Source organism: Takifugu flavidus, chromosome 19, assembly GCF_003711565.1.
Source record: "Takifugu flavidus isolate HTHZ2018 chromosome 19, ASM371156v2, whole genome shotgun sequence".
Classification (NCBI taxonomy): domain Eukaryota; kingdom Metazoa; phylum Chordata; class Actinopteri; order Tetraodontiformes; family Tetraodontidae; genus Takifugu; species Takifugu flavidus.
Genome location: NC_079538.1, coordinates 6,602,473 through 6,629,125, shown reverse-complemented (window position 1 = coordinate 6,629,125; position 26,653 = coordinate 6,602,473). Strand labels below are relative to the sequence as shown.

At 46.3% G+C, this 26,653-nt stretch overlaps 5 protein-coding genes across 7 annotated transcripts; 1 reads left to right on the top strand and 4 right to left on the bottom strand.

The window, feature by feature from the left end:
- Nucleotides 1-78: 78 nt before the first annotated feature.
- On the top strand, nucleotides 79-15,522 carry fmn1 (formin 1). Of its 3 annotated transcripts, XM_057016717.1 has the most exons (19): nucleotides 80-269; nucleotides 508-1,858; nucleotides 3,338-3,516; nucleotides 7,067-7,175; nucleotides 7,957-8,018; nucleotides 8,408-9,054; nucleotides 9,177-9,318; nucleotides 9,764-9,851; nucleotides 10,425-10,486; nucleotides 10,562-10,650; nucleotides 10,826-10,955; nucleotides 11,037-11,183; nucleotides 11,382-11,441; nucleotides 11,617-11,737; nucleotides 14,093-14,185; nucleotides 14,584-14,635; nucleotides 14,764-14,913; nucleotides 15,077-15,158; nucleotides 15,235-15,522. In XM_057016717.1, exons 2-19 carry the CDS (start codon nucleotides 571-573, stop codon nucleotides 15,280-15,282), a joined length of 3,549 nt encoding a protein of 1,182 aa, XP_056872697.1. In that variant the 5' UTR covers nucleotides 80-269; nucleotides 508-570; the 3' UTR covers nucleotides 15,283-15,522. The 3 variants fall into 3 exon arrangements, with proteins under 3 accessions (XP_056872698.1, XP_056872697.1, XP_056872699.1); XM_057016718.1 differs by having other exon boundaries at nucleotides 79-1,858; XM_057016719.1 differs by lacking the exons at nucleotides 80-269; nucleotides 508-1,858; nucleotides 3,338-3,516 and adding an exon at nucleotides 5,060-6,775.
- Nucleotides 15,523-15,530: 8 nt separating this feature from the next.
- Nucleotides 15,531-16,863, bottom strand: grem1a (gremlin 1a, DAN family BMP antagonist). The gene is made up of 2 exons (XM_057016725.1): nucleotides 16,728-16,863; nucleotides 15,531-16,647 (listed from the first exon to the last, which is right to left on the bottom strand). Exon 2 carries the CDS (start codon nucleotides 16,637-16,639, stop codon nucleotides 16,100-16,102), a length of 540 nt encoding a protein of 179 aa, XP_056872705.1. The 5' UTR covers nucleotides 16,640-16,647; nucleotides 16,728-16,863; the 3' UTR covers nucleotides 15,531-16,099.
- A 22-nt stretch (nucleotides 16,864-16,885) lies between these two features.
- On the bottom strand, nucleotides 16,886-19,214 carry LOC130516002 (neuroendocrine protein 7B2). The gene is made up of 6 exons (XM_057016724.1): nucleotides 19,074-19,214; nucleotides 18,558-18,783; nucleotides 18,212-18,361; nucleotides 18,024-18,136; nucleotides 17,659-17,712; nucleotides 16,886-17,526 (listed from the first exon to the last, which is right to left on the bottom strand). The coding sequence occupies exons 2-6, from the start codon at nucleotides 18,781-18,783 to the stop codon at nucleotides 17,398-17,400; spliced, it is 672 nt and encodes a 223-aa protein (XP_056872704.1). The 5' UTR covers nucleotides 19,074-19,214; the 3' UTR covers nucleotides 16,886-17,397.
- Nucleotides 19,215-19,750: 536 nt separating this feature from the next.
- On the bottom strand, nucleotides 19,751-21,938 carry LOC130515999 (inactive Rho GTPase-activating protein 11B-like). The gene is made up of 8 exons (XM_057016721.1): nucleotides 21,712-21,938; nucleotides 21,523-21,619; nucleotides 21,138-21,394; nucleotides 20,907-21,058; nucleotides 20,731-20,832; nucleotides 20,481-20,651; nucleotides 20,317-20,407; nucleotides 19,751-20,133 (listed from the first exon to the last, which is right to left on the bottom strand). Exons 1-8 carry the CDS (start codon nucleotides 21,885-21,887, stop codon nucleotides 20,025-20,027), a joined length of 1,155 nt encoding a protein of 384 aa, XP_056872701.1. The 5' UTR covers nucleotides 21,888-21,938; the 3' UTR covers nucleotides 19,751-20,024.
- A 583-nt stretch (nucleotides 21,939-22,521) lies between these two features.
- actc1a (actin alpha cardiac muscle 1a) lies at nucleotides 22,522-25,764 on the bottom strand. Its single transcript, XM_057016723.1, has 8 exons — nucleotides 25,600-25,764; nucleotides 24,311-24,464; nucleotides 24,103-24,231; nucleotides 23,813-24,008; nucleotides 23,585-23,746; nucleotides 23,187-23,378; nucleotides 22,874-23,055; nucleotides 22,522-22,790 (listed from the first exon to the last, which is right to left on the bottom strand). Exons 2-8 carry the CDS (start codon nucleotides 24,437-24,439, stop codon nucleotides 22,647-22,649), a joined length of 1,134 nt encoding a protein of 377 aa, XP_056872703.1. The 5' UTR covers nucleotides 24,440-24,464; nucleotides 25,600-25,764; the 3' UTR covers nucleotides 22,522-22,646.
- Between the last annotated feature and the right edge of the window lie 889 nt (nucleotides 25,765-26,653).

Below are 26,653 nucleotides of genomic sequence, written 5' to 3'. Positions count from 1 at the left end.
CACAAGCGTGCATGAGTGTATCTCTTCTAATAGGGTCATTTCTTCATTTTAGCAGTTCCCAGCTCGTTGCTGTGTGGATGCACACAAGAGGATTACATGTATTAACAGTAAATCCTCCGTCTGTTTGTTTATACCCCCCCCAGCAGCTACCTGACAGTCCTCAGTCCTGATTGGCTGAAAGGTGCACGCGTCGGTCTGGTGGGTGCGCCGCCGTCCTCTGTTGATGCTGCAGACGGGGGAGAAACCTGCTGCGTGAGGAGCCTCCACACGTGAGTGTACAGGTCCACATCTTGGAGTAGCTGTCATCAGTCGGGACATACGTTTAATTTGAGAGCGAACCAGCAAATATTACTGGAACGAGGGGTTGAAGATTCATTTTTAACGGGAGTGTCTATGTCTGTGCGTCACGTGCGCGTTAGAGAAGCTTCTGTTTGTTTGGCTGAAAGTTAAACGTGCACTCATGCTAGTTTAAAACGAGTAAGAAGGCAGCTTCTCTCTGCTTCTCAGGTTGGAGGATCTCTGAGCTCTTCCTGCTCCAATAAATGTCTGCATTCATGTGGTGAGCTCGTGATGGAGAGCAGCCGCGGCACCTTACGCCTCGATATCCCACTCAGCGAGATGAGCTGTGTGAGCCGGTCCCTGTCTCGTCACAGGGGCACAGACCCCCCCTTTAGAGCCCCTCTGAAGACCCCAGGTGAACTTCCCAAGGAGGAGGAGGAGAAAGAGGAGGAGGGTCTGAGAGAATCAGAGACGCCGTCATTCCACCTCACAGACTTTCGGGAAATTCTCCAAGTGTTGGATGACTTTTGTGAGATCCGCCGGCTGACGGAGCTGCTGCCACTGCGCGTCCACCGTCGTGCTGAGGTGGAGATGGGGAACCAGCAGGGGGTGAAGGTGAAGCCCTGCTCTTCCGGATTCAGTTTCAATCGTGACAGGTTTCAAAAGTCCGGATTTCAGGTCCCACAGAGAGCAGAGGGGACGGTCCCTGCCAACAACGGGATAGCCAGGTCTCTGCTGATGCCTTCAAAGACCTCTTCTCCCCCACAGGTTATCTGTACGTCTGTGTCCAGGAGGACCATCAGAGGTCCACCTGAACTGCAGCCTGCATGGAAAGCAAGGACTGATTTCCCTTTTAAAAGTGATCTCTCCTCCAAAAAGGGTTCCTCCGTCATCCTCGAGTCTCCTCTGTCTGACTCCGACACAGATCTGTCTGAATATGACAATGAGAACTACTCATCGTCTGGAAACCTGGAGAACGGGAGGAGCACCAGAGAGGGGGGCAGAGGCCCTCCAGCAGACAAGAAAATCCAGCCAGGAGGTGATGGAGATCAGGCAAAACCTCAGCTGGAAGGCATCATACGTCAGGTGGGACTCAGTCCAGACTGGGTGGACGAAGGCGGCCACGGCAGGGATGAAGCTGACTTTATTTTGGACGGAGATGATCCACGGGACCACCTGGAGTGCAGGAAAACCTTTTCCAAGACCACGGGCCGCAGTGATGACGAGCACCACTTAATTGAGGAGTTTCAGGCTCTGGGCGAAGCTCTGAGCCAGAGTCTACGTCAGGTCCTGAAGATGGAGGCTGCAAAAGCGGAGAGAGAAGCCTCCATCAAGACCCAGAACATTACTCCCAAGCCAAACCACAGTAGATCCACAAATAGGATCTTTCCCCTCCTGTCACCTCTCCTCAGCAACTCAGATAGAGACAGTTCATCCTCTGATCACACTGGACACCAGGAAGGCATCGCCATCGTCCTAGAAAATGGACAAAAGAGAGTTTCTCAGGAGAACCTGGAGCTCAGGGAACAGGATCAGGCATCCAGAGGCACCAGTGAGATCGGTGATCTGCTGTGTTCAGGTAATAATCTAGATCTAGATTATCACACATGTTTGGGAAACTGTTGGGCTGTCTCAGGTTTGTCAAAAACCAAATATACCTTTAAGACAACCTGGTCAAGAGGTCCTTGAAAGTTCTGGAAAATTGGTTACATTGGGAATAACTTTTTTATTAATTTAAAAAAAGATTAAGCCTTCTTGCTCGCTCGCTTTGCAGAGTCTTACTTCATGGTCAAAGGAGCACACACAAACACACACACACACACACACACACACACACACACACACACACACACATGCTGCTTGTTACTCACAGACTGCTACACTTCCTTCAGGCCACTTGCCTGTAATGACACTGCAGCGTGTGTGTGCGTGCGTGTGTGTGTGTGTGAGAGAGAGAGAGAATGGAGAGAGCATATTAATGTTACTGTCAAGACTCGGCAGGTTTCACTCCACTCCCCAGCTGCTACAAACCAATATTCAGCTGTCATGCTCACATTCCTCATCCAGCTCCCCCATCCATCAACTGGGTTTCCAGTGATACGAGCAACAATGCACACCCGTAGTTGACTGACACTGGGAGTTTTACTTCCCTTTTCTCATCTCGTAAATCGCCACTAGGGGGCGTTTTGTTCTGCGCTGACAGACAGTGACTAACCTCATCATTAAGTATTGTTGTATCTTGTATCCTGTAAAATGCCAGAGTGACGCCAGTCCAAAGCCGTCTCTGCCAATTTGTAACATATAGCTGTTTGATTCCAGAAGACTTATAGTTGCACGTGAGCCTCCTCACGGTCCAGGCAGCGAAAGGCTGAGCCGGGCTGCAGCAGGACATCTGGCGGTCCAAATAGGATTAAAGCTCTGAAGGATGATGCTGATTAGAGTGAGAGGAAGGAAGGAAAAAGCATGCAAGGTCTCTGGGTTACTCCCCAAACCTAGTGAGCTGAATATGGAGGAGCGCTAACACATGGCTCCGTAATCTGGCTCTGAGCGTGCAGAAACGAGCACTAGTTCCCGCAGGGTCGTGATCTTCTCTTCTGTTTTTGCCTAAATTGAGTGTGAAATGCCTTTTTTTTAACTGCGTTGATCGTTTCTCCTCTTTGGGATGTTGAACCCATGCCGACTCCTTATTCCATTTGAAACTCTCAGGATTATGAGGTCCATCTTGGTTACTATGATGATTGTTACCATGGTAACTGAAGAAAGGCTCATCTTTATCCTCATGAATTAAAACATTACTTATTCTGATTTGCATTAATAGAAACTGATTTTCCATTCGTATCGCCCCAGCGGACAGAAAGTCTTTATAACTTATCGTCTAAAATTTGTTGCGCACACATTTCTGCATAATTAATATTAAAATCCTTTTGATTTGAAGAAGCGGCCCCAGCTGCCTTCAGTTTTATGAGTTTTGGTTGCAGCTCCGCAGGAGCCGAACCCAGACAACTTTCCCCGTAGACGCATTCTGCTGTGATTTAAAATCAGGCCGTCGTCTGTGCAGATGAGGCTCTGCAGGAGCAGGAGAAGATCTGGCAGCAGGAGGTGGAGGAGTCGCTCTCCTTCTGCAGCTCACTTTCTCACCCCTCCAGACCCAAACACATCGACTTCTTGCGCATCACGGCCCCCGAAGACGACCTCTTTGACACGCCGACGTCCACGCCGCTCCCGTCTGATGCTCGGGTGAGTAACTTCCTGTTTGATTGTGGGGGTTCAGTAGCCTAGTGGTCCTAAAGTCATGTTTGATTTAAGGAGACGGCAGTTTCCACACACTCTTTAGCATAGCCAGGAACATGAAGAAAGTAGTACACTCATGTTTACTTGGAGGCTTTTGTGCGACAAAGAGTCCCTTGTGGTTACATAACAGACAGAATTTATAGCATTAGTATATAGGTGGGTTGCATAAACAAAGGCATCTGTGCTAGAATGAAATGGTAATTTAGCAGGATTTAAATCTTTTAAGCTCTTTTAAGATTGTGTGGAAAAGTTGCCCAGACTGAAACTTCATTCAATCAACATCGTTCCATTGATCCTCATCCTTATTAAATGCTAAATATGTTGAAATATTTTCTCTTGAATGCATTTTCAGAGTCCATTGAAATGAATAAAAAATATGTGTAAAAAAATACGTGTAGTCACATAATCGAAAGTGTGGCTGACATTTCAATGCCTTCTTTTCAGTTCCCAGTTTATAGAACAATAATCCTAAATACCTCTAATGCGGACAGGATTAATAAATGTAGAGTGAAATAAGAATAATAATTATCTTTGCTGTTAAAACTGACCACAGAAAAGGTCACATGATGGGAAAGTAAAGACTGGTCGGGCGATCGGGTCCATAATCTCTGTAAACTCAGAGTGTCAATAAGAACAACGTGATCTGCCGTGAGACATAATTACACATAACCTCCAGAACCAATGGTTGCTAGTTCTGTTGCCTAATGTTGCTCAGAGGTTATTGTTCAGAGGCGTGCTGTGTTTTCATAAGGTAATCTGCCTTCATGCCTATTACATAAACACAGAGGTCACGGTGATCCTCTCGAGAAATGCAAATGCCCAACGAGCATTTTAGCGTGCAGGAACACACGGCAGGAACATGAAGCATGAACGTGTTGTCCAATAAGATGCAAGCAAAGGTGTAATTTGAGATGGACGGCGAAAATGAGCCAATTTTCTGTGTCGTGTATTTTTGTCACGTTAACCGGCTGCTCATTCTGTGGAAGGACCACTTTACCTCGTCTTACAGTGGCTTCTATTTGTTTTTACTTCCTGTTTTTCCCTTTGGTTGGTTTTTATTTCCAGGTCCTCCTGTTTTATTTTCTCACTGTGCATTTCCACTTCGTTGGCATCATTAGTTAAAAGTTAAAAGTGTGATGATGCTGCCTGCACTACACGAAAAAAAGTCATTCTGAATCTCATTTTCATTAAATTCAAAGAAAACAGTTTAATTAACAGAACCTATGAACCTATGAAACCAGGGAGCTCTGAAAACATATGCTGTTAGATTTCATGTGAGCTGATTATGGGTCTGCGTACGTGGGGTCAGACCCCCGGATTATCTGGGAGTTGAGAACCTGCAGTGAAGTGAGCCCTCAGTGCTGCTGTGGATTTACGGGACAAATGTTTAACCAGTGATCCCTGGCAGTCCTGTTTACCCTCCTTTGGTTCTGGGTGTGGCGTCCCTCCATCTGCTGGGTGGCCTCCTTCACCTTGGCTCACGGATCTGCCAGGGCGTCGTCCCGATCAGAAGCCGATGTCACCATCTGCTCCTGATTACACCCTGACAATCTGCAGGACGTCGTCCAAGAGGCGGCTCAGTGAACCACTGCAGTGAGAGGAGGAAAGGGAGCAGGAGGCTGGAGCGAAAGCAGAGATCTGGACGTCGCTTTGACTGACTCACTGCTGGTTTTGCTTCAGCTGCTTTGAGCGGCTGACAACTCTCCACTTTAAGGTTTGGAAACGTTTCTGGTGAGACTTAAAGGAGCTCTTCTTGCAGGATAGATCTATTCCTATTGCAACAATCTGGACTGCAAACAGGTCAGAATTTCTTGGAAACATTTGCTGATATTATTGATCGACCAATAATATCAGGTCCTTAAATGTTGAAATGAAGAAACACTTCTCAGTGCCTCCTCCCTGCTCACTTGTTCAGAGCTGCAACTACAAGGCTCCACACATGGAGGAGCAACAAGTCATCCTCAAGATTTTCAGGGCCCTCGCAGAGGAGGAGGAGGAGGAGGAGGAGTACCTCACACAAGAAGACAGTGAGACAACCTGTGATATGAAGAAAAATGATGACCGAGGCTTTGAGGAAACTCTGACCAAGAGGAATTCCCTGTCGTGGCTTCTACTGCCCCCTGCTGGAGATAAATTCGTCTGCGACTCAGAAGAGGCAGAAAATGGTCCCCAAGTGACGAATGAGGAGAGGAGAACAGCAGGAAACAGCTACGAGAGTTTTGGAACGGAGCGAGAGCTGAATAAGCAGAATGAACGGCGAAATGCGACGGGCGATTGCGAGCCAACACATTGTCAACACATTTTCGACTGCAGGTATCATGATTGTGTTTGTGCTGCAGTGCTCAAGCAGGATGATGATGATGAGGATGATGATGATGCAGGAGAAGCTGAACACAACCTGAGAGAAGAATCCGAGCAGTCGGACGTGGGTTTTGGAGCAAAAGACGCTTCAAAATCTGGACCAGAGGCTGGAGAGCAACATGGATCTACTGGGAAACCAACACTGGAGCAAAGTGATGAACATTTCTACTTCAAAGATGATAATGAAGAGAGGAGTGGTGCCGAGGAAGAGGGCAAAAATAGGGAAATCAAAGTGTTTCCTTACCACCTGTCCAGCCCTAAACATGCGCCTTTGAATATTAACCCTTCAGACATGGCCAGAAACCCTCCACCGGGCTCCACCATCTCCAGAGCCACTTACTCCCCTGTCTCCCCTACAGAGAAGCACACCCAGCTCCCAGCACTCTTCAGTGGACTGAGGGTCCTCAGGAAGGGGGTCCTGGGACCAGAGCAGGACAGCGTGGCCCCACTTAGACCCTCGCCTCAAAGATCAGATGGGGAGATCCTCCCCGGGAAAGGAGGGGAAGCTAAAGGGAGCATCCTGGAGCAGATCTCCAATTTCCTGAGCCGAGAAAGGAGGGGTGAGGAGGAGGAGAAGGAAGAAGATAGCGAGAGGAGACAAGTCCAGAGCGAGGAGGACGCAGACGCTCCATCCAAACCTCTGAAACCCGTGTCCAGTGCAGAGGCGGCCTTCGACGCCTTTAAGGCCTTTTTCACCCCCAAACCTCTGAAAAGAGACCCAGGAGAAAAAATGGACCTGGAAGCTGTGAGGAAGAGGATCAAGGCTGAGAGGGATGCACTGCGGGCACTTTTTGAAGGAACCTCGGTGAAGAGCTCAGAACAGAAAGAACCATCGGATCATCAAGTAGGAATGCCCTGTTATGGAAGACAGCATACTTTCAATTAAATAAGTATTTGCAGTCTGAAAGAGAGTTTCAATATTCTGTTTCTTCAATTACAAATGATAGAATTAGGTTTTTTACATTTCTATCAAGTTTAAAACTAAAATAAAAACTCTGAAAAATGAATTAATCCACACAAAATCTGCCCTCCGACTGGTTCTGCCAGTCGTATTCAATGCCGCGAGTATTTCTTAGTATCTGGTGACCAAATTCCATCTGTTTGTTTGAGATCCGTCTTGTTTTATCAACTCCAGGCAGAAACATGCAGCCCAGCAGAAGGAGAGGAGAGAACTCCTGGTCGCCTTCAGGCTGTCTGGCCGCCGCTGAAAGAGGAAAAAGTTGGGCTGAAATACACCGAAGCAGGTACACAAGCACTTAAAAAAGCCCTTGAAAACAGCCTTAGTCGACAAAGTGCTCCCCATTTCCTCCCACAAGCCCATCCCAGTTGCTTGCTGTGCTCAGACACAGTCATCCTGTCCCACGCACCTTTGGCAGGTGCCTGTTAATTGCTCTCCCTTGTGGTTTTTATAGTGCACTGTGTAAACAGTAGGACACAGCTGAGATGATAACCACTGTTTACACACTGGACTGTAAAGTGAGAGCGATTAACAGCGGAGTTCATTTCACAGCAAAGCTGGTGAAGGAAACAACCCACAGGCAAAAAGAGCAAAGAACAGAGGAGAGCGATCACCGAGAGTTTAGGGAGTTAGAGAGAGTTTAGAGTTAGAGAGAGTTTAGGGAGTTAGAGAGAGTTTGGGGAGTTAGAGAGAGTTTAGGGAGTTAGAGAGAGTTTAGGGAGTTAGAGAGAGTTTGGTGAGCCAGGCTGTTGCCTCTGAAGGTTTCCTAACGAATAGGCGAAGATGGAAGAACGATCGTGTCTTTTAAGGGGAAGGCAGGTGGGCGTGAACCAGGTAGAAGCTCCGCCCCAACCTGATGATGCACCGCTGGCAGTCAGATGCTCGCTGCTCGGCTTGAAGCTTCTTTTGAGATTTTCTATTCAGTTTCACAATGTGTGTCGGCTACAGCTAGTTGCAGAAAACACTAGGTGGTAAGGCTACAAAAAGCCTACACACACACACACACACACCACACACACACGCACACAGACCAACTTGTCGATGTCTCTTCATTGTTCTTCTTTCAGAGCACCAGGCAGCTCTCCTCCAGCTAAAGAGAGAATGTAAAGATGAGCTGCAGAGGTCAAAGGTGCGTATGAAATCCACTCTGTATTTATGGTAAATAAATTCACGAGCAAACCGCGTCTGTGCCAGTGTCTGCTGGCTTTTCTGCTTCTGCTGAAGGGTTGGTCACGCTGTATCGGGCCAGGGTCTGACTGCTCCTAAAAGCACAAAACCCATCTGTCTTTAAATGGTGGAAATGATGAGTTATAGAGAAGTTTTTCACTTTTCAAAGCTGAATTGAACTTGGCACATAACGAATGTGCCGAGGAACAACCTCTCCGTCCTCCTGCTGTTCCTCCTCCCCTCGGACCTTCCTGTTTGTTGGCTTCTCATATTGAAATTGCAACCAAATGTACCCTAAAAATACAAACTGAATATACAGACTTTTATAGTAATAATAAATAATAATTTCAGGAGGACTATGATGAGAAACTCTCTACGATGATGAAGATAAATGAGGACAATGTCTCCCGTCTGCGGTTGTCTGTGGCCGAGCTGCAGACCAAACTCTGCTGGGCCGGGGCCTGTCGCCATGGGGAAGTCAGAGACGTTGCCGTATCAACAGAAGATGACGCTGTGAACAAATCTTTCCGCACGGTGTGCATCCAAACAGACAGAGAGACGTTTGTGAGAACTCCTGATGAGGGCAGTACAGGGAAGCAACAGCAGCAGAGGATGATCCCCAAAAAGCTGGATCTGACCTCTGTGGGTGTCACGCTGGTCGGTCAGAGGGATGATGCTCTGTCTTCCTCCTCACATGACCTCCAACCTGCGCTGTCCGAACACCCGGCTCCTTCTCAGCCACCTCGTACCCAAGCGAACAGTCTGCCACCACCTCCTCTTCTGACCCCTGAAAGCCACACGCCGCCTCTCAATAGCCCTCCACCACCCCCTCCACCTCCACCTCCACCACCCGGTGTTGCTCCCCCACCACCACCACCACCTCCCCCTCCTCACAGTTGTGCTTTCACAGTTGAAAAGCCTCCGAGAAAACCAGAAGTGACGCCATCAAGACCCATGAGGCCGCTTTACTGGAACAGAATCCAAATTCAGGACAAAAAGTAGGTGTAAAGTCAAACTCCTACATTAGTGACCTCACTAGAACTATTGCACCATTCCCAGGAATCGTTGAACCTTTCCTCATCCATGTATATTAAAGAGAGATGCTTTCCTTCCTTTTTAGCAATGACACTCTGTGGAACAATTTAGAAGAACCAAAGATACTCAATGCCAACGAGTTTGAGGAACTATTTGCCAAAACCATCACTCACCCTAAGAAGAAGCCGCTGTCGGAGGCCTATGAGAAAAAAGCCAAAGCCAGGAAGGTAACACACCGATTTCCTCTAACTTTGATATAGTCAGTCCTTTTGAGATGTTGTGCAATGTATACTCTGTCCGCTAGAGGGCGATGAGAACGTTGAGTTTCTCCATAAATTCGGATTTATTTTAGAGGAACACGGGCGTTAATGTTTTACCTGCCACATGTTATATGAACACACATAGCACATGTTTTAAGCCTTATCTGCATTTTAATCATTTTAGTGCAATTGAATAAAAAGACTTATGAAGATCTTAAGTTTTAAAACACACATTGTTGCCGACCAGGAGGTGGAGGTAACATTTAATTGAGTTAAATCCTTCATGTCTATCACTGCCATTACCAGTGAAATCTGTGCTCAGTTTTCTTCGTTTTCTTCCAAGAGTCTCAGCTAATGAGTCACTAATGGTTCATAATGGCAAAGTGGTCATGGCAACTCTCATTTTTTCCAGATCATTAAGTTGCTGGATGGAAAACGTTCTCAGGCTGTGGGAATCCTTATATCAAGCCTCCACCTGGAGATGAAAGATATCCACCAAGGTGAGATTTTGCCGGTTTCATTTGCTCATTTGTGTTGCTCGGGTGATGATATCAAGGATATATGTGTATTTCTACAAGAGATTATAAAGCTCATTAAAAATATTTTTGAATGATTTATTCAATAAAATACTCCCAAAATAACAAAAAAAAAGAGCATTTATGCAGAGGCCTCCAAACACAAAGCTGCAAGCATGTTCAAACTATACAGAAAAGGATCAAGCATTATTATAAATTAATTTAACAAAACTTTATGAGAGATGGAATGACAGAAAACCAGAGCCCACTAGAGCTCATCCAAACATGTGGAAGACAGCAAGGTCAACTGGAGGGTGGTCCTGTGGCCTGGTAAGACCAGGTAGAGCTAATCCACGCCTCAAACATGACGTGTGGAGGATTTCAAACTCTTCACATCATCTACAGTGAATCTGTTTTTCTCTGAACAAGAAGGTTAAATGTGGTCAAAAATCAGTGAAGGACCGAGACCCGACAGCCTGAAATCTATTAAACCTCCAAAAGGTTAAATCCCTCTTTCGCCCCATTCAACCATTTGTCTGATTTTTTTCCCACTTGCAGCCATACTGACAGTGGACCACTCTGTGGTGGACCTGGAGACCATCGAGGCACTTTATGAAAATGTAGGTGGCGCCATTGCACTTGACCAGAAGAGCAGCCGTGTGCACGTGAGTCATGTTTTTATGATTCATCTGCAGAGGGTGCAACCAGAGGAACTGGAGAGGATCAAGAACCATTACGAGACATCAGAGGAAGAGGAAGTTAAGCTGCTGGACAAACCTGAGCAGTCAGTATCTCCCCTGCTGACAGACATGTTTAGACTCTTCACCAGCCATTATTTACGTGCACGCTCCTCAGGAGAATAAATAGACAAGCTCCAGGCCTGTGTGCTGTTTTTAATATCTGTCATAGAGAGATGCACACTATGCTCACCCTTTCCTGTCCACGTGGTTGTGCTCCAGATTCCTGTATGAGCTGTCTCAGATACCAGACTTTGCGGACAGAGCTCACTGCATCATCTTCCGCTCAGCCTTCACTGACGGAGTCACGTCCGTCCAACGCAAGCTCAACACGGTCTCCTCGGTTTGTGAGGTACGAGCGGCTTTGCGTGGTTCGGTGCAGAATCCTCATCAAATCTATTTCAATTTGATTTTACCCGACTGCGGTTGAAAGGTTTTACTGGACAGCTGCGATGTCAGGAGGGTGGTGGCGCTGGTTCTGGCTCTGGGGAACCACATGAACGGAGGCAGCAGGGTCAGAGGTCAGGCGGACGGCTTCGACCTGGAGATTCTACCTAAACTGAAGGACGTGAAGAGCAGGGTAAGACTTGTGATCGTGGCTGTGCTGCTCAGAAGCTGGAGTGAAAGCATAAAAAGGACATTCCACATGAGCAACTTCCCCATTTTGACTGTGTGCCTTTGTGTGTATCAGAATATAAGAACAAAATGACGCAGAATTAGCTGTGAGTAAAACCTGTCCATTTTCTTGATTTGCTTTCTCTTCATTCTGTATTTTTAGGACAATCGTATCAGCCTGGTGGACTTCGTGGTTTCATACTATCTGCACAATGTAGATGAGGTATTAGCCTGATTTTTATACAGTTCCTCGATTATTCGGTAATAAATCCAATGTGGCTCTCATTATGGTTCTATCCATGATTTAACAGAGCTTTCTCTGTGGATTCTGCAACCATAAAACTATGTGTCGCCAGTTTAATGGTGGATGTGTGTTTGTGTTGTCTGTGTTCGAGCAGAACGCCGGCACGGACAAGAGCGTGTTCCCGCTTCCCGAACCTCAAGACGTCTTCCTGGCTGCGCAGGTCAAGTTTGATGACCTTGACCGAGACCTGAGGCAATTCGAGCGAGATCTGACAAGTACGTTGTGTCTGAACTCTCGGATTTCCAACTGGTCGCTTTTAAAAAACACAACAGTCCAAAAACAGATCCTTGTGGAACCCCCGCAGCTAACCTTCACAGTATGACATGAGGTATTAAAAAACACAAAACCAGAATGTGTAGAGGTAAAAAAAAAAAGAGGTAAAAATGAAAATACTCCCTTCCCCTCAGCTCAGATCTTAGATGTTTGCACATTAGCTTCACTCCCAGCAGATAGGCGGCGAGTGTCAACATCCGCGCTGACTGGCTGTCTGTAATGCTCTCCATGTGGTCATTTTTATGTGTTTTGTTTAAATGTGTAACTCTATCGCTCAAAATTTTTCGACGTTCCCACAGACCAAACCTCGGGCCAGACTGGCATCCCCCTCCTCCTGTTATTCACCACCCTGGTTTCCCATTACTGGCCCCAACCATTGAGGAACTGTTTAGACTTTAGGCTAACGGCCTGCTTATTTGACAAACTCGAGTTAGCTCGAAACCTCAGAACAAAAGATTTCCTCTTGTTTCTTATCCTTCTATCCTGTTCTGCTCGCTCTGTAAGCGTGCCCGTGTGACGCCATTGAGCGTGTCAGCCATGTCAAGCAGACAATGTGAGCACAATACTGGGACTTATGTGTGAGCGAGTGCATTGTTTTTGCATGCGCATGTATTCGGAGACCAGCAGGAGTCTCGGTGCTGATACAGGCCTGGCGCCTTTCAGACCCAGCTCCTAATCCTCCTGCTCAATCAGATCTCTCATCGTTGGGCCTTTGTGCCCCTGTCGCCAGCACGGTGAGACCATAGCTTCCCACTTATGTAATCTCCAGACCTCCAGTATCTGCCGTGCGTCTGCGGCACATCTGTGCAGACCCGTGGGTTCATAAACTGCCCGACTCCATCTCCTGGGCTCCGGTGTGGCCCCAGATGTTTGGCACAGATAGGTTTTTTTTTTTACCTCTCAACAGAGGTTGTCTTATCGCCCTGTCTACCCAAACCACCGTGCAATCTCAACCCCCCCATGGCAGGTTCCTTTTGTTCTGCCCGTTTGAACCACCCTCATCCTCCGTGTTTTCTCTTTGGTTGGTATGAAATGTTTCCCAACAAAGTTAAAGGGGAAAGGGGGCTATTCAAGGACTATTGATCATTAAAATATCTTGTTTCTTTCAATCATCTTTACTGCAATTAACAGTCATCTCCATGTAATAATATATTTAGACTGCATTCTTTCTTATTTAGGTATAGAAATTGTTATATTTTCTTACACATCAATATTAAGTTGATGGAATCTGGACACTTACAATAAATTCCATTATGGATGGATGGATGGATGGATGGATGGATGGATGGATGGATGGATGGATGGATGGATGGATGGATGGAAGTAATAGAAGTAAAGTGTTTGTTCCAGTCAAGATTGCCTTTAGGTCTCAGGAAAATGATTCATTTACCAGAAAGAAACCTTGATCAGGACCAGGCTCGGGTCGGGGGAGGGCTGTAACCGATGGGATGACCTAAACATATCGCCACCCAAACTTTAAAATATGTTTGTGAAAACACTGAACCCACACAATGGAACTAAAGCACTGCTTCCTTCCACTGTGCTGGGGTGATTCCCGTCCCACATCTGAAGCCGCCGGGCTCTCCGTTTACGTGAGGGTCGGTGACCCTCGTCGGTCCGAAGTAAGCAAACTTCTGTCAAAGAGCCGAACGGAGGGAAGGCTGAGGGAGACACCCGCCTCCGCAGTTTACACAGATTCAAAATGAAAACAGTATTCTTTTGTAATCTTATCTGGGAGCTGTTGATCGAGCGTCGGGCTGGGGGGGGGGGGGGGACTCGGCTCCCTCCGCAGCCTCTATTATGACTGGCTCTGCAGACTGGCTCCTCTGATCCAACGTAGAGCCTGGCAGAGAGAGAGTGGGGGGGGCATTCAGTCGCCATCTCTGGGTGAATCTCAGCAAGGGGTATCTAAAGAGGAAGCGCGGCGCCGATAACCCCCTGCTCGGACACAGGTGGAGCTAGTTTGATTCCGAAACTCTCTCTTTTCATCCGTCAGGCTTTGGTTATTGGACCAAAGCGGAAACGGTGATGGTCAAAGCAGCGAAAGGGTGATCTAAAGATCATTACCGACCCAAAACGAAACATCTCCAATTATCTAATTCAGGTTTACAAGCACGGAACAGAACCAAGTGAAATGTTGGCTCCGACTTTGAAACGAGAGAAAATACACCCACGCCTTTATTAATTCAACAGCTTCAATACATGAAGGTGGTTTTACACAACCTATTTTTATTGCATGTTGCCGATATTGTCCTATTTTCTAAAGAGATTCCGTCCTTCTTTGTTTTCCATTGCAGAATGTGAGAAAGTTGTGCAGAGAGTTTGCTCTAACTCTCCTGAAGAACACCTGCAGCCATTTAAAGACAAGATGGAGGCATTTGTGCTCAGTGGTGAGAATAGCAAACAGATGAACTCAGCAAACACAACATGCCGCCTTCAGAACCTGCTCAGTTCTCCTCTGATGGTTCTCCGTGTCACGCCAATCATTGGCTTCGTTGGCTTCATTCCACCACCCACCCAGGTGTCACAGTCTCACTTAGTAGGTTTGCTTCTATCTGTGTTTGGGAGGCTGGAGGGATCCTGGTTAAAGGCTAGACGCTCAGATAAGGATCGGACAGATTTGGCAGAGACGAAGACACACACTCCCTGGGACAAAATCATCTAGTTAACTGGAGCATTTGCTGCCCTTTATTCCCAGACACATATAATTGCAGATTTTGTCTGCAATCGTACACTTAAGTCCAAATATTTGTCCTCTTTTTTCATTTAAATTGTCCTTATTTTACAGCCCGTAAAGAACATGCAGAGGTTTCCTGTCAGCTGATGACTGTGCAAAAAAGGTTGGACAATTAAGTCATAAATTAATCAATCTAGTTAGCTGCTGATAGCTAATTCATTCAAGTGTATTTATGGGTGTACTGACATTAAAGAAACCTAAACTTGTCTTTGTTTGGTTTTTGCTTTGCAGCTTCCAGAACCTGGTTCAGTACTTTGGCCTAAAGCTGAAGGTTGGGGAGAAGCAGGCGACCAGCGACCACTTCTTCATGCTTTGGTTTGAGTTTTGCGCAGACTTCAAGGCCAGATGGAAGAGGGAGAACAAGGCCATCTCCAAAGAGAGGTATCTGACCTAGCTGCCAGGACAACTCAGGACTTCTAGGTTCTTTAGCAGTGTTCCTGTTGGAATTTGAAACACCAGATTTTTCCTGCTGACACATCAGATTTCATTAGTATTTGTAAAATCTCCAACAAATGAGTCAGGAGATTTTTCACTTTTTTCACAGACTGAAAGAGGCTCAGCTGTCGGTGAAGAGAATCACTGGAGAAAAGAAGGTGGAGACCAGAAAGCTTAACCCCAACAGCCTGGTGAGACCCGATTTATGAGGCTGAAATATTCTAAGATGCAAATAGAAATGTGAGAACGTTTCTGTTCTCCCAACAGAAGGAACGACTACGACAGAGAGAAGCGAACCTGTCGTTACCATCCTGAACAAACCATCCAGGGTGGCATCAAACCACGTCTACTTTGCAAAAGTTTTTGCACTTTTAACTTTCTTCTCAAGTGCATTCTTCATCTGACTGTAGTTTAATTCAAATCTACTCAAATCAGTTTTCTTCTAACTCTTATGTGCACTAGAGCCTGAGGGGAAAGCTTAAAGCGTGTATAGATTCTTGTGTTTGTAGCCTGATCTTGTCAATATATTTCACAAATAAAAATCTGAATCACAAATATTGGACTTCATTTTGCCCATCTATTTTATTTTTACATTTATTCATAAGCAACTTCCCATTAATGTATGCACATACTGTATGATACAATGTATTTCAGACAAGTGACATTTATAAGTGCAGGTTATTTTACTTATTCATTTCTTTCGGTCGAAAGCTTTGCTTCTGCTTTACTTTCCACACAGTGGAAACAAAACTACCCTCACAGTCTCAAAGGTTAATAATGTAACAATGTTCCTTTAAATCAGCTCTGAAAATGTGTCAGATCTGCAACTTAATAGATGTTAAATTAAGCAGAAATACTCCGAGCCCTGTACACGGAGGGATCATTTATGCAGTACTTGGGCACAGGATATTTGGAAAGTGACAACGTTGATTGTTGTGATGTTTCCTGAAGCAATTAAAAGGTGATTTAAGGGTTCCGGCATCACAAATGCTGGCGATAACCGCCTTTTTTTTTTAATCCACTGAGGTGTACAAAAAGCGTAGCTGTCCAAACATTCACTGATACTGGTGTCAAAGTTGTAATTCTCCTTATCTAACGTCCTTTAAGCAGGTGTACTTTGCATGTGCTGCGTCTAATCCATATCTATAGTCGTGCAGCGGCACTGCTTTACGCGCTGGACGCGTTTCTTCTTGGTACTCGGCGTCTGACCCGGGCAGAGGAGGGTGTACGTGACGCTGCTGAACGTTTTGGGTTTACACGCGGAGCAGGACTGGAAGACTCCCCCGTCCTGGTAGGTGTGCCTCGGGATGTAGAAGGAGTTGCACTGCCCGTAGCAGAAGCGGTTGATGATGACGCGGCTCAGGCAGCCCTCTTCGTGGATGGTCTGCTTCAGTGGCTGCGTTTTACACCAGTCCAGGCGCAGGTAGCGACGCTCCGTGACGTGCAGCGCCTCCTGACTGGACTCCAGGACCTCGTCGGCGGAGGGTCCAGGTCCCGATCCCCTGGAAATAAATCCGCCGATGGCTGGTTGTTGGCACCTGTCCGCGTCGTTTGGGTTGTACTTATTCGGGTGCGGGAAAGCACCGTGAAGGGTGTCCACATCAGCCCTCCCCAGCGGGCTGGACAGGAGAGTCAGAACCGCCGCAAAGGTGAACACTGTTGGGATTTCCATTGCTGCCACTGTTTTGGAGTGAAACGCCAGTTAGTTTACGCGCGTATGACGCAAAAAGCAGCGTCTGTAGTTGTCTGTAGTTGTTTACCTTGATGAACAGGGGTCTTCGGGAGAATTTGATGCAGTCAGCGTGTGTTTCCCCGGATTCTGGTTTTCTCAAAAGCACGATGTGGGCTTTTCTACACCGCTGCAGAACACGCCCCCCCCCCCCTCCTAAAACTTATCGGGGAAATAAATCTCCAAACGTTTCTCAATGCGGATAAATAGTTTATTTGACCATACAGAGAAAAGGAAACTCACTGCTGCCTGTAGAAAATCTTCTTGTTGTAAAGTGGCAGCACTTTTTACAGAATAATCACGTGACAAAAGTTGGACACAATTGAGTTGATCATTTCGGTCAAATCAAGACATGCACCAAAAGCCTATTAGTAAAATTAAGAGTGACCACGTCTCTCCTTTCCATAACCTGCTACATACTTAAAAATAAACTTGTTGACATAGCGTACACCGCCCACCAAAGCTCAGAACATGTTAATTTTAACCACGTGACATTTATTCTGCAATGTTTCTCAAATTCATATTTTCAAAAAATGTTTCCTCCTCTTGGCCCACAATGAATTAATATTCGTGATATTCTGAAAAGTAAGTTTATAAGTTCAAAAAAGAGTATCCATTACACCCACAGTTACAACTGAAAGATTCAAATATTAACCCAAGCCCAAAATGATTGAGAGTGTGGTGTTAAAACTGAGCGTACATCAGTTGGTGGGTCCGCTGGCGGCTGAGCCGGTCGGCGCCTCTTCCTCCTCTTCCTCGGAGAAGCGGGGGACCGATTTCTTGGCAACAACATTATCCAGTCTCTGTCCCTGTAGGTAGGGGTTGACACTCTGCAGGGAGTCAGAGGAAGCGTCGCTTTACAGACTGCCGACACATCATAAATACGGTGGGGAGCATTTTTAAAAATGAGGTTTCTGAACCATCGAAAGGGATGAAGGGAGAAAAAAAAACAAGCACTGTACCCGTTGTCGTCTCCTTGGTCTTTCCTTCAGTTTTTGGAACAAACGCTCTTTGTCCTGCACAGGAAAAACACTTCAGCCCTTAAGTCACTGCTTTACACCAAGTTCTTTTCGTTCTAGTGGGGGAATGAAAAACGGCTCCTCGGGCCAAAACAATCACGCTGGTATTGACCAATGTCTTCTCTTCCTTTTGTTTGTCCGCTGCTGCCAAAAAAAGCAGAATTGTGACCAGAACCGGACACCCGCGGGGAGGAAAACAGGAGAAAGCAGTGCTCTTTGGAAATATTTCATCAAATATTTCAGTATTTTTATTTTAAAACATTTCAAAGCTGATTGAAAGCCACCATCCTGCTCTTCCTCACACTCACCCACTTTGGCAGGGCTGCGTAGTCGTGCACGGGGTCGAATAGATTCTGGTGATTCTGAAACCGTCTGCTGAACTCGGCTGTGTCCGGGGCGTTTTCCAGACAGCCATCTGCTGCTGCAAGCGCCAAAGTGTAAACGTTGTCAGTCAATACTACGTATTCATCAGTCTGCTTCCACCAAAACCACGCACCAGTCTTCCCAACAGGACATGGATTCGGAGGGTCTGGGTATCCGTGGTCGTCAGTGACATCTTTGGGAACATTATCTCCCGTCAACTCGGCCACAAAGTTGGGGATGTTTCCAAACGGACCGAGGAGCTGCAGGCCCTCGTGAGCGCCACCTTGTGGAAGAACACGGCAATTACCTCATCGAAGCCTTGACAGCTTGACGGTCATTTATTCCTAGCCTGGCTAAACAAATACAGCTTGTACAGATAAAGAAACACTGAGCAGAAATATAAGTTAATTTATTGAAAAAGCACCAGAAAAACAGGCGTTAATGTCTATTTTTAACCCAGAAAAATGCACCCATCCTACCCTGTATGCTTTGGGGACCGACGATGTTGGTGGCCTGATGGGCCGGATACTCCACCCTGGGACGTGCGATGCCTAGCTGCTCAATGACACCGTGCAGGAGCCGCTGAACATCGTCCTCGGACACCTGGTCTGCCGTGCGGGGTCTGCGCGCCGCAACGCTGCTGAGCTGCAAGCCGAGGAGGAGGCCGAGGAAGCCGAACCGCACAGCGGAGCGAAACTCTGTCATCTGCGGGGTGAAGCGGGACGGACGTCAGCAAACGCAGCTACGGCTCCCAACCTCATGCAAGACGGTTATTTATATAGTCGGTTATTTATATAGAATCAATAAAGGGTGTGTCGTCGGACGGTTTGCTTTGGTTTTAACGTAAACACAATACAGCATCGCGGTTTGTAAACAGCGGAGGCCAACGTTAAAAAACACCTGCGCAATACGACTATCAAACAAAACGAGCCCTTTCAAAGGACCCTTAATCAAATGCCATTTGGAATTTGTGATTCAAATTCTGCAAAACTCACAATTTGATCCCAACTCAGCCAGATGCGCTTTTCTTTCTTCGTGTCCGCGCTGATAGATGCACCTGCCGACAGCGCGAGTAAAGCGCCACGCGATGGGCTGCAGGTCAAACCACCCACTTCCGCTTTTCAAAGTAAAGTTTCGTTCACAACCACTAATGAAAAGCGATTTCAGAATGCGGATACTCCAAGTTCCGTCGGCCCTTTGACTCGGATAAAAGTTGTTTTTACGTATTGTTTGTTCATTCTCCCTGTTCGGAAGGCGTGAATGTAAGACGCCAAATCAATGTTCAGCGTTGTTCCACTTTTACTTTAAAGGACGAAACATTATTTCCTTTTCTGGCTGTTACGCAATGGGGAAGACGCGGTCCGCCTCACTTCATGGCTCATCTAGTTACTAAGATACCAACTATTCTCTCCTCTGACTGTTATTGTGGATCAGTAATCACACATATAATAGATAATGAAGCTAATTTAAAAAAAATAAAGTTTACTGAAAGCAAATCTGAGCATGACTGACATTTATAAACCCAACTTAAATAACTTCAAAACTTTATAAGGTTCATGTTCAAAAATCACCTTTCCTCCTGGTTTTCATATTGTTCATTATGCTAGGCTAATTATTATAATTCTACCGTAAGAACTGTCCTATATGCAAAATAATCTATTTACTCAAGAAATACGTAAAATGACCAACTTTATTCCATAAAATTAATACATAAACACACATTTAATATTGTGTAGACCTTAAAGTGCTGCCACATCACTTTAAAATATTGTCAAATAAACATGTAGATAGAATAAAGCTGTGTCAAACAATTAAAATTAGTTGTGCAATGCTAAAATTCCTTAAAAATCTATATGAACTATACAACTGTAACTTAGCACATTTAAAACTTGAAACCTTCAAATGTGGTTCTTCGTTAATCATAAACTCAATCACAACACTCCATTTCATAAAGAGGTGCTTCTCCTCCACGATGTGAGCTGCAGCCTCCCAACACCGGTGAGAAAAGGAGAACCACCCGCCTCCTGGCTGCATCCAGAGAACTCATGTAGATCTCTACAAAATAGAATCATAATCATACGTGATCATTTCTCACATAGAATACGCACAACCAAAACAATACTTTGTCAAAATATGCTATTTAAGCACACAAAGGAGATGAAGTTGCAGGGTGTACATACAGTTTCATGGTGAGATCTTTTTGCTGTGGTTGCACTTTTATACAGACACATAATTTACCTTTTTATTCCCTCTTGTGGGACCTTGCATGGCTCCCTGTCAGTGACTCCACGGTCGTTCGTAGAAGCCTTTGCATGACTGTAATCTTGGTCTATCGAGAATTTATATCAAATCAGGAGTCCGTGCGAGCTGGTCCAGATGCTGCTTCTAGGTTATTATTTTACCTGTGCATGGATCGTAGCTCCTAAAAATGAGAACATTAGGGAAAGTCTCCAGACCCAGGCTTCTCCTGAGCGGTTTTCTGTCTCCTGAGGTGGATCCATGCTCGGTACCAGAAATTGTAGTCCTCACCCTCGACTTTCCTTGAACCCAAGGCATCGCCTTCATAGATCGGACTATTTAAGGAAAATAACATTGAGGAGCACTTTGAAGAACATTTTTGGAAGCTACAAGAATACATTTGTTCATTTTGACCTTTTAAAGTGTGTCTTCTTCTGTTGCCCTTTTTCGCATCGTTGGAATGCTTGAAATTCACCAGAAATTCCATGCTGTCCATGACATCTTTAGGGATGACGCCTGGCAAATACAAACCCTTCTAGTAGGTCTGATGCAAGACAATAATAAGATCAAATGAGGGTTGATGTCATTACCAAACAGGTGCGGATTTTCAATGAAGGCATGAAGGACGAGGACTCTCAACTCAAGTCGGCTTTCGGACATCTCTGCCTTGCTGGGAGGTGGTAAAAGACAGGGTGCAAAGACTGTAGCGAGGTTCGAACTGGTCATCAGGTTTTCGGCGCACCTGTGGAACAACAGTCATCATTTCTGATGATAAAAATTTGTTACAGCGGAGACCTCTGTTCCAGCTATTAGCACCAAACCTCTGAGAAACTCTGGACAGGAAGTTGAACAGATAATGCAGACAGGAAGAGTTTCGGGCAGGCAGCAGACAGGACAGCAACTGGAGGGCTGAAGTCTTGTCTTTAGCGTTGGGTAGCGCCTGGGCTTTGAGCAGAGCTGTGTGGAGCTCCGTGGGAAACAGAGGTTCTGGAAGCTCCCGGCAGAACTGTTTGATGAGAGTGGCCACGTCGTAGGGGAGGGCTGTGGACAGACACGTCTCCCCATTATTCAGCTTAGTCTGGAACGGACACAGGATGTTTTACATCCAAATCATCGTTAGTTGTGTTGCTTAAAACTGGAAGATAGAAAAGCAGCATGTAAAACATACTAAAGTTGATAGTTTTGTCCAGGAAATCCACATCCTACCCTGACGGTCTTGATGCGAGGGAGAGAGCCTGGCTTCCTGAACAGGCCTACAGTCGCAGCACGCTCCAGAAGAAACGAACAAGCGTCCACCAGAAAGCTGAGACACAACGTACACAGGGTTCATGTCTGAGCTGCTGTTTCACACCGCTGGAGCAACGGAACCCTTCTGAACCCACCGCTCTCACTCACCATGGTACCAGCCCAAACTCGGGAATGTATCTTCTGGGTAAATTCTCCAGGGGAACCCCAAAGATCTTTGCGCCACTGATGAAAAGCCTGTCTTTCCTTCCCTCGATGCTCTTCACAGTTATCCCATGAAGAACTTGGAGGTGAAAGCGGATCACACTACTGTCCGTGACCTTCATGCTTATGAACAGTGTGAGGAGAAGATCTGTGTCCTACAGTAACCCGTCACTCACTGAGTGAACCACAGAGGACAGCTTTATCACGCTAATCCACATCACCTGGGCCTCAGGTGAAAAGGAAGTGAAAGTGTTGTGTTCAGGCTCCACAGGCAGGGTGGTAAATCTGAACTTTGACTTCTTTGGTTTGACAATAATGTTGCTTTTTTTAATAATTGGAAAAAGTTTGCTGTTCCCAATGTGAAGATTGACTTTAGAGTTAGGTGCGCAGAGGTAAAAGTTGTTCAAAATAGTCTCCCCCTCCGATCATTCACTGCATCATGTGTCAATCATTTATGCTCAACAATTTAAATCCTCATTCACCGCCTAATTGCAATCAACATACCCGATTTTCACAGCGAGAATTTGATCAAAAACTGTTCCGCTTCAGGAAATTTGATTTGCATTCCGGAATAATTTAACATGATGAATAATGATCTAATGAAGCTCTATAAGTTTCTGTAATGATGTAATGGTGCATTCATTTATGGCGTGTAAACCTTAAACTTGCTTCTTTTGCTTGTATTTCTATGAGAGGAGTTGATGGAGATGTAAAGGGTTTGAGTTAAGGATGTTGAGATCAGCAGAAACAGAAAGGTTCTGTCAAAAGCATCTATCATTTTTATTACAACAGTACATGTATATACAGCAAAAGGCACAGTAGAAATACAGATATTGTTGGAAAACGGGTATCTGTGAAGTTGGTGGTGGTGGTTTGGAGATTTAGAAGCACTTCCTGTGGACGATGGAGGGGCCGGCCTCATCGTACTCCTGCTTGCTGATCCACATCTGCTGGAAGGTGGACAGGGAGGCCAGGATGGAACCTCCGATCCAGACAGAGTACTTCCTCTCAGGGGGAGCGATGATCTGCGGGCAGAGGGGCGCGTGGGTTCCAGAACAGTTTGAGAAGATGCTGAACACGTAGACTTCCTTTTAAACGTCGGACTCACCTTGATCTTCATGGTGCTGGGGGCCAGGGCTGTGATCTCCTTCTGCATGCGGTCAGCAATACCAGGGTACATGGTGGTTCCACCAGACAGCACGTTGTTGGCGTACAGGTCCTTACGGATGTCAATGTCACACTTCATGATGCTGTTGTAGGCCGTCTCATGGATTCCAGCAGACTCCATACCTGAGCAGGTGAGGGACATGGTAAGTTTTCTGATACCGACTCAGCTAAATTTAACTGGAAAATAGCGACGACAGCAAAACAAATCAGCAAATCATGTCCATCCACTAACTTAATGTTCACCATCAGCTCACCGATGAAAGAAGGCTGGAAGAGGGTCTCGGGGCAACGGAAACGTTCGTTTCCAATGGTGATGACTTGACCGTCGGGCAGCTCGTAGCTCTTTTCCAGAGAGGAGGAGGAGGCGGCGGTGGCCATCTCGTTCTCAAAGTCCAGAGCCACGTAGCACAGCTTCTCCTTGATGTCACGCACAATCTCACGCTCAGCTGACAGGAGGAAAATCCCAGTTTAGACCTGGCTAATGAGTTTGGAATAATTCACCAACCTTGCATCAAATCTAAATGAGAGAATTGTCTTCCTATTTTAACTTCAGCCCTTTATGAGAGTTCGTGCAACAGGGAGAAGAGTTTTTTCTGCATTAATCTGATGAAAACACCAGCATATTACTGGGTGGCTGAAAGGGACTCCTTACCAGTGGTGACGAAGGAGTAGCCACGCTCAGTCAGGATCTTCATCAAGTAGTCAGTCAGATCGCGACCGGCCAGATCCAGACGCATGATGGCGTGGGGCAGAGCGTAACCCTCATAGATGGGCACGTTGTGGGTCACGCCATCGCCGGAGTCCAGCACAATACCTGCCCGGAAAAGGATTTGTCAGGAAATGTAGGCGCAGAAGGCCAAAAAGTCACCTGAACACTCACCAGTGGTACGACCGGAGGCGTAGAGGGACAGCACGGCCTGGATAGCCACATACATGGCGGGGACGTTGAAGGTCTCAAACATGATCTGGGTCATCTTCTCCCTGTTGGCTTTAGGGTTGAGGGGGGCTTCAGTCAGCAGGGTGGGATGCTCCTCTGGGGCCACGCGGAGCTCGTTGTAGAAGGTGTGGTGCCAGATCTGTTGAATGGGAGAGCACATTAGGGAAACATTTAAGGGGATTGGAATAAACTGGAGCTGTCAAAGAAAATCTCAGCCCAAAAAGCCCCATCACCTTCTCCATGTCATCCCAGTTTGTGATGATGCCGTGCTCGATGGGGTACTTCAGAGTCAGGATACCCCTCTTGCTCTGGGCCTCGTCTCCTACATAGCTGTCTTTCTGACCCATGCCCACCATGACACCCTGGCAAATACACGGGACACATTTAAGACCTTCTTCGCAGAGGTCAGGTGATAAACGAGTGTGTGGCGGGTCTTCTCACCTGATGACGGGGACGTCCCACGATGGAGGGGAAGACGGCGCGGGGAGCATCATCACCGGCAAACCCAGCCTTGACCAGGCCAGAGCCGTTGTCGCACACGAGGGCGGTGGTCTCGTCGTCGTCGCACATGTTTGGTCTTTTTTAGGATGGCCTTCTGGATTAGACAGAAGACAGAAGCAGAGAGAGCGTTAGAGCGGACGCTGCTCCTTTAAACCAAGCTTTTATTGTCCTTGGTTATCAATTCTTATTAGTTGACACCGAGAAATAATGCGACACCATTTTAGGGAGGGTTAAGGACACCTGTGAGTGCTCTAATCCCTTCTCACTCTCGCAGCTGCCTAACTGGCTGAAACACACACACACACACACACACACGGTCTATTTTTAGTCTCAGGACCTCTGTCTCCCTCCACCTCCCTCTCACCCCCCCGTAGCTCGTGGTTGAGCCAGCTAACAGCTGAGGCGGTGTGTTTTCACGACAAGCGGCAGCAGTCGCCTCGGTCGTTACCCAGCTGCTAACCCTAACAATGGTGACAGTGGGCCTCTCTGTTTGGATCTGGACCATGTGCCCAAATCCTTCCACAATCTCTGGTCACATTCCGCAGGTCAAGAGGCAGCATCGTGGCAGCAACATCTCTCACCTCCTGAGCACTGAAGCATCTTCTGAAAGTGTCTCTTTAAAGTCGATCGAGCATTAAAGCTGATGTTTTAAAAAAAATACTTTTTAACTACAAGGCCGTCTAGTTTATTGTTCCGTGGGACTTCTGCTGGACAAGCAAACATAGATTCATCATGTGGTGCCAACAGGCTGTGGCAATAATGATGTAATCCTATATTACTGAATTAGCTGTAATTAAATTTGTTCATTGCTGCCAATACAAAGATCAAACTGAATCTATGATTAAAGTTCACTCATATTACACAGCATCATTCATCTAAACGGCTACAGATTTGGGGTTTAATCGGCTTTTTCAGCAACTTTAAGCAGCCTAAACAAGATAGCTTCAAATGTGCTCTGTTTTATCTGATGCTGGACTTGTTTTAAAACTAAATATTCCATCCCTGCATCATCTATCTGTTCTTAAATGTAGGTATTCTTTCTGTATGGTGCAACTCCATCCTAAGCTCAACTCTTCCCCTCCAAAAACACACAATCAATACATAACATAAATTATATTTACACTAGATGATGTATGTCCATATTATGGCAGCAGCAACAGCATTAACTCATCCCCCCCCCAAGTCCCCAAAACCAACAAAATGACTGTAAATGGAAGAGAAAGACTCACCGAGTTGTTACCACAAGACTGGAGTTTTCACTGGGACAGATTGTGTTGGTGCAGAGGGGTTCTTAAATACATCCTAAGTGTCCTGAGGCCAGGGCTGGTGGGCGGGCTCAGGGGTTCACACAAGCCCAAATTAAGTGCTGCCTGGCCAAATGGTTCAGTAAAGTGGATCTTGTGTCAGAGAACGCCACCGACCTGGAGGCGTTGCCTTGGAGATGAAAGTTTCATGACGGCGTATCCCAGTATAGCAGTGAATTAAACAGTAGATAGGAAGTTCTATAAATGGGTTTTCAGCACTTTGACCAATAGTTTGCTATGGGACACATTAGTACATGAATATGTACATTTTTAGGATATCTTATTTGTTTTAAAATATGCAAATGTTATGTTGGTTAAACAATGCTAATATTTACGTGGCAGAACATTACTCAGAACATCTCAGTTCAAATATTATCCACTTAATAAGTTTATATTTCTGTCTGTCATTAACAGCATCCTTCTCCACTGTCTCAGAGCATGTGTAAATATGACTGAGCCCTAACAGGGCACCGGGGAAGTGGGTGACGGGAGGGGGTGAGTGTAATCTAAGACGGTTAAAGAGCAGTCTGAGGGCACCCGACTGCGATGGTGTGCCAGTGGCGTGGGGAGGAAGTGTGAGGAGGAAGGGGGGTCAGAAACATGCCAGACAGCTGAGAGGCCAAATTGTAAGTTTTATTTATTTTTTTTACAATAGGGGGGTTGCGAGGAGTTGCGGTTCCAGCCCAGACTGGCGACGGATCCCTGGGATGTCCTGCACGGGCAGGGACGAGCTCTGATTGGCTCCAGCTTCTCCTTTTAGGGAAATGGTGCCTGACAGGTGCCGCAGACAGCAGGCTCAGGCTCGGCTCCTTATTCGTCACCTCGCACTGCCCCCACATCCCCTACCGGAGCCCTATCAGGCCACCGTGACTGCATTAAGAATGTAAATAACCCCCATACCACGGAGACGCTGAAATATTCCATTTGTGGCCATGTGCTGCTAATGAGCTTCAGGCAGAGATGCTTCTAACCTACTATC

Bases quoted from the DNA above. Each gene is read 5' to 3' on its own strand.
- LOC130516002 (XM_057016724.1), bottom strand. From the start codon at position 18,783: ATGACAGAGTTTCGCTCCGCTGTGCGGTTCGGCTTCCTCGGCCTCCTC. The intron at 18,362-18,557 runs GTAGGATGGGTG...TTCTTCCACAAG, and splicing joins CGGTCCCCAAAGCATACAGG to GTGGCGCTCACGAGGGCCTG. The intron at 17,713-18,023 runs GTGAGTGTGAGG...TTTCCTGTGCAG, and splicing joins ACGCAGCCCTGCCAAAGTGG to GACAAAGAGCGTTTGTTCCA.
- fmn1 (XM_057016718.1), top strand. From the start codon at position 571: ATGGAGAGCAGCCGCGGCACCTTACGCCTCGATATCCCACTCAGCGAG. The intron at 1,859-3,337 runs GTAATAATCTAG...TCGTCTGTGCAG, and splicing joins CGGTGATCTGCTGTGTTCAG to ATGAGGCTCTGCAGGAGCAG. The intron at 7,176-7,956 runs GTACACAAGCAC...TTCTTCTTTCAG, and splicing joins GCTGAAATACACCGAAGCAG to AGCACCAGGCAGCTCTCCTC.
- grem1a (XM_057016725.1), bottom strand. From the start codon at position 16,639: ATGGAAATCCCAACAGTGTTCACCTTTGCGGCGGTTCTGACTCTCCTG.
- actc1a (XM_057016723.1), bottom strand. From the start codon at position 24,439: ATGTGCGACGACGACGAGACCACCGCCCTCGTGTGCGACAACGGCTCT. The intron at 24,009-24,102 runs GTGATGGGGCTT...CCCATTCAACAG, and splicing joins ACTGGGATGACATGGAGAAG to ATCTGGCACCACACCTTCTA. The intron at 22,791-22,873 runs GTGAGTCCGACG...CTCTGCCCGCAG, and splicing joins CCAGCACCATGAAGATCAAG to ATCATCGCTCCCCCTGAGAG.
- LOC130515999 (XM_057016721.1), bottom strand. From the start codon at position 21,887: ATGAAGGTCACGGACAGTAGTGTGATCCGCTTTCACCTCCAAGTTCTT. The intron at 20,833-20,906 runs GTAATGACATCA...TGTATTTGCCAG, and splicing joins TGAAAATCCGCACCTGTTTG to GCGTCATCCCTAAAGATGTC. The intron at 20,408-20,480 runs GTAAAATAATAA...AATTCTCGATAG, and splicing joins GAGCTACGATCCATGCACAG to ACCAAGATTACAGTCATGCA.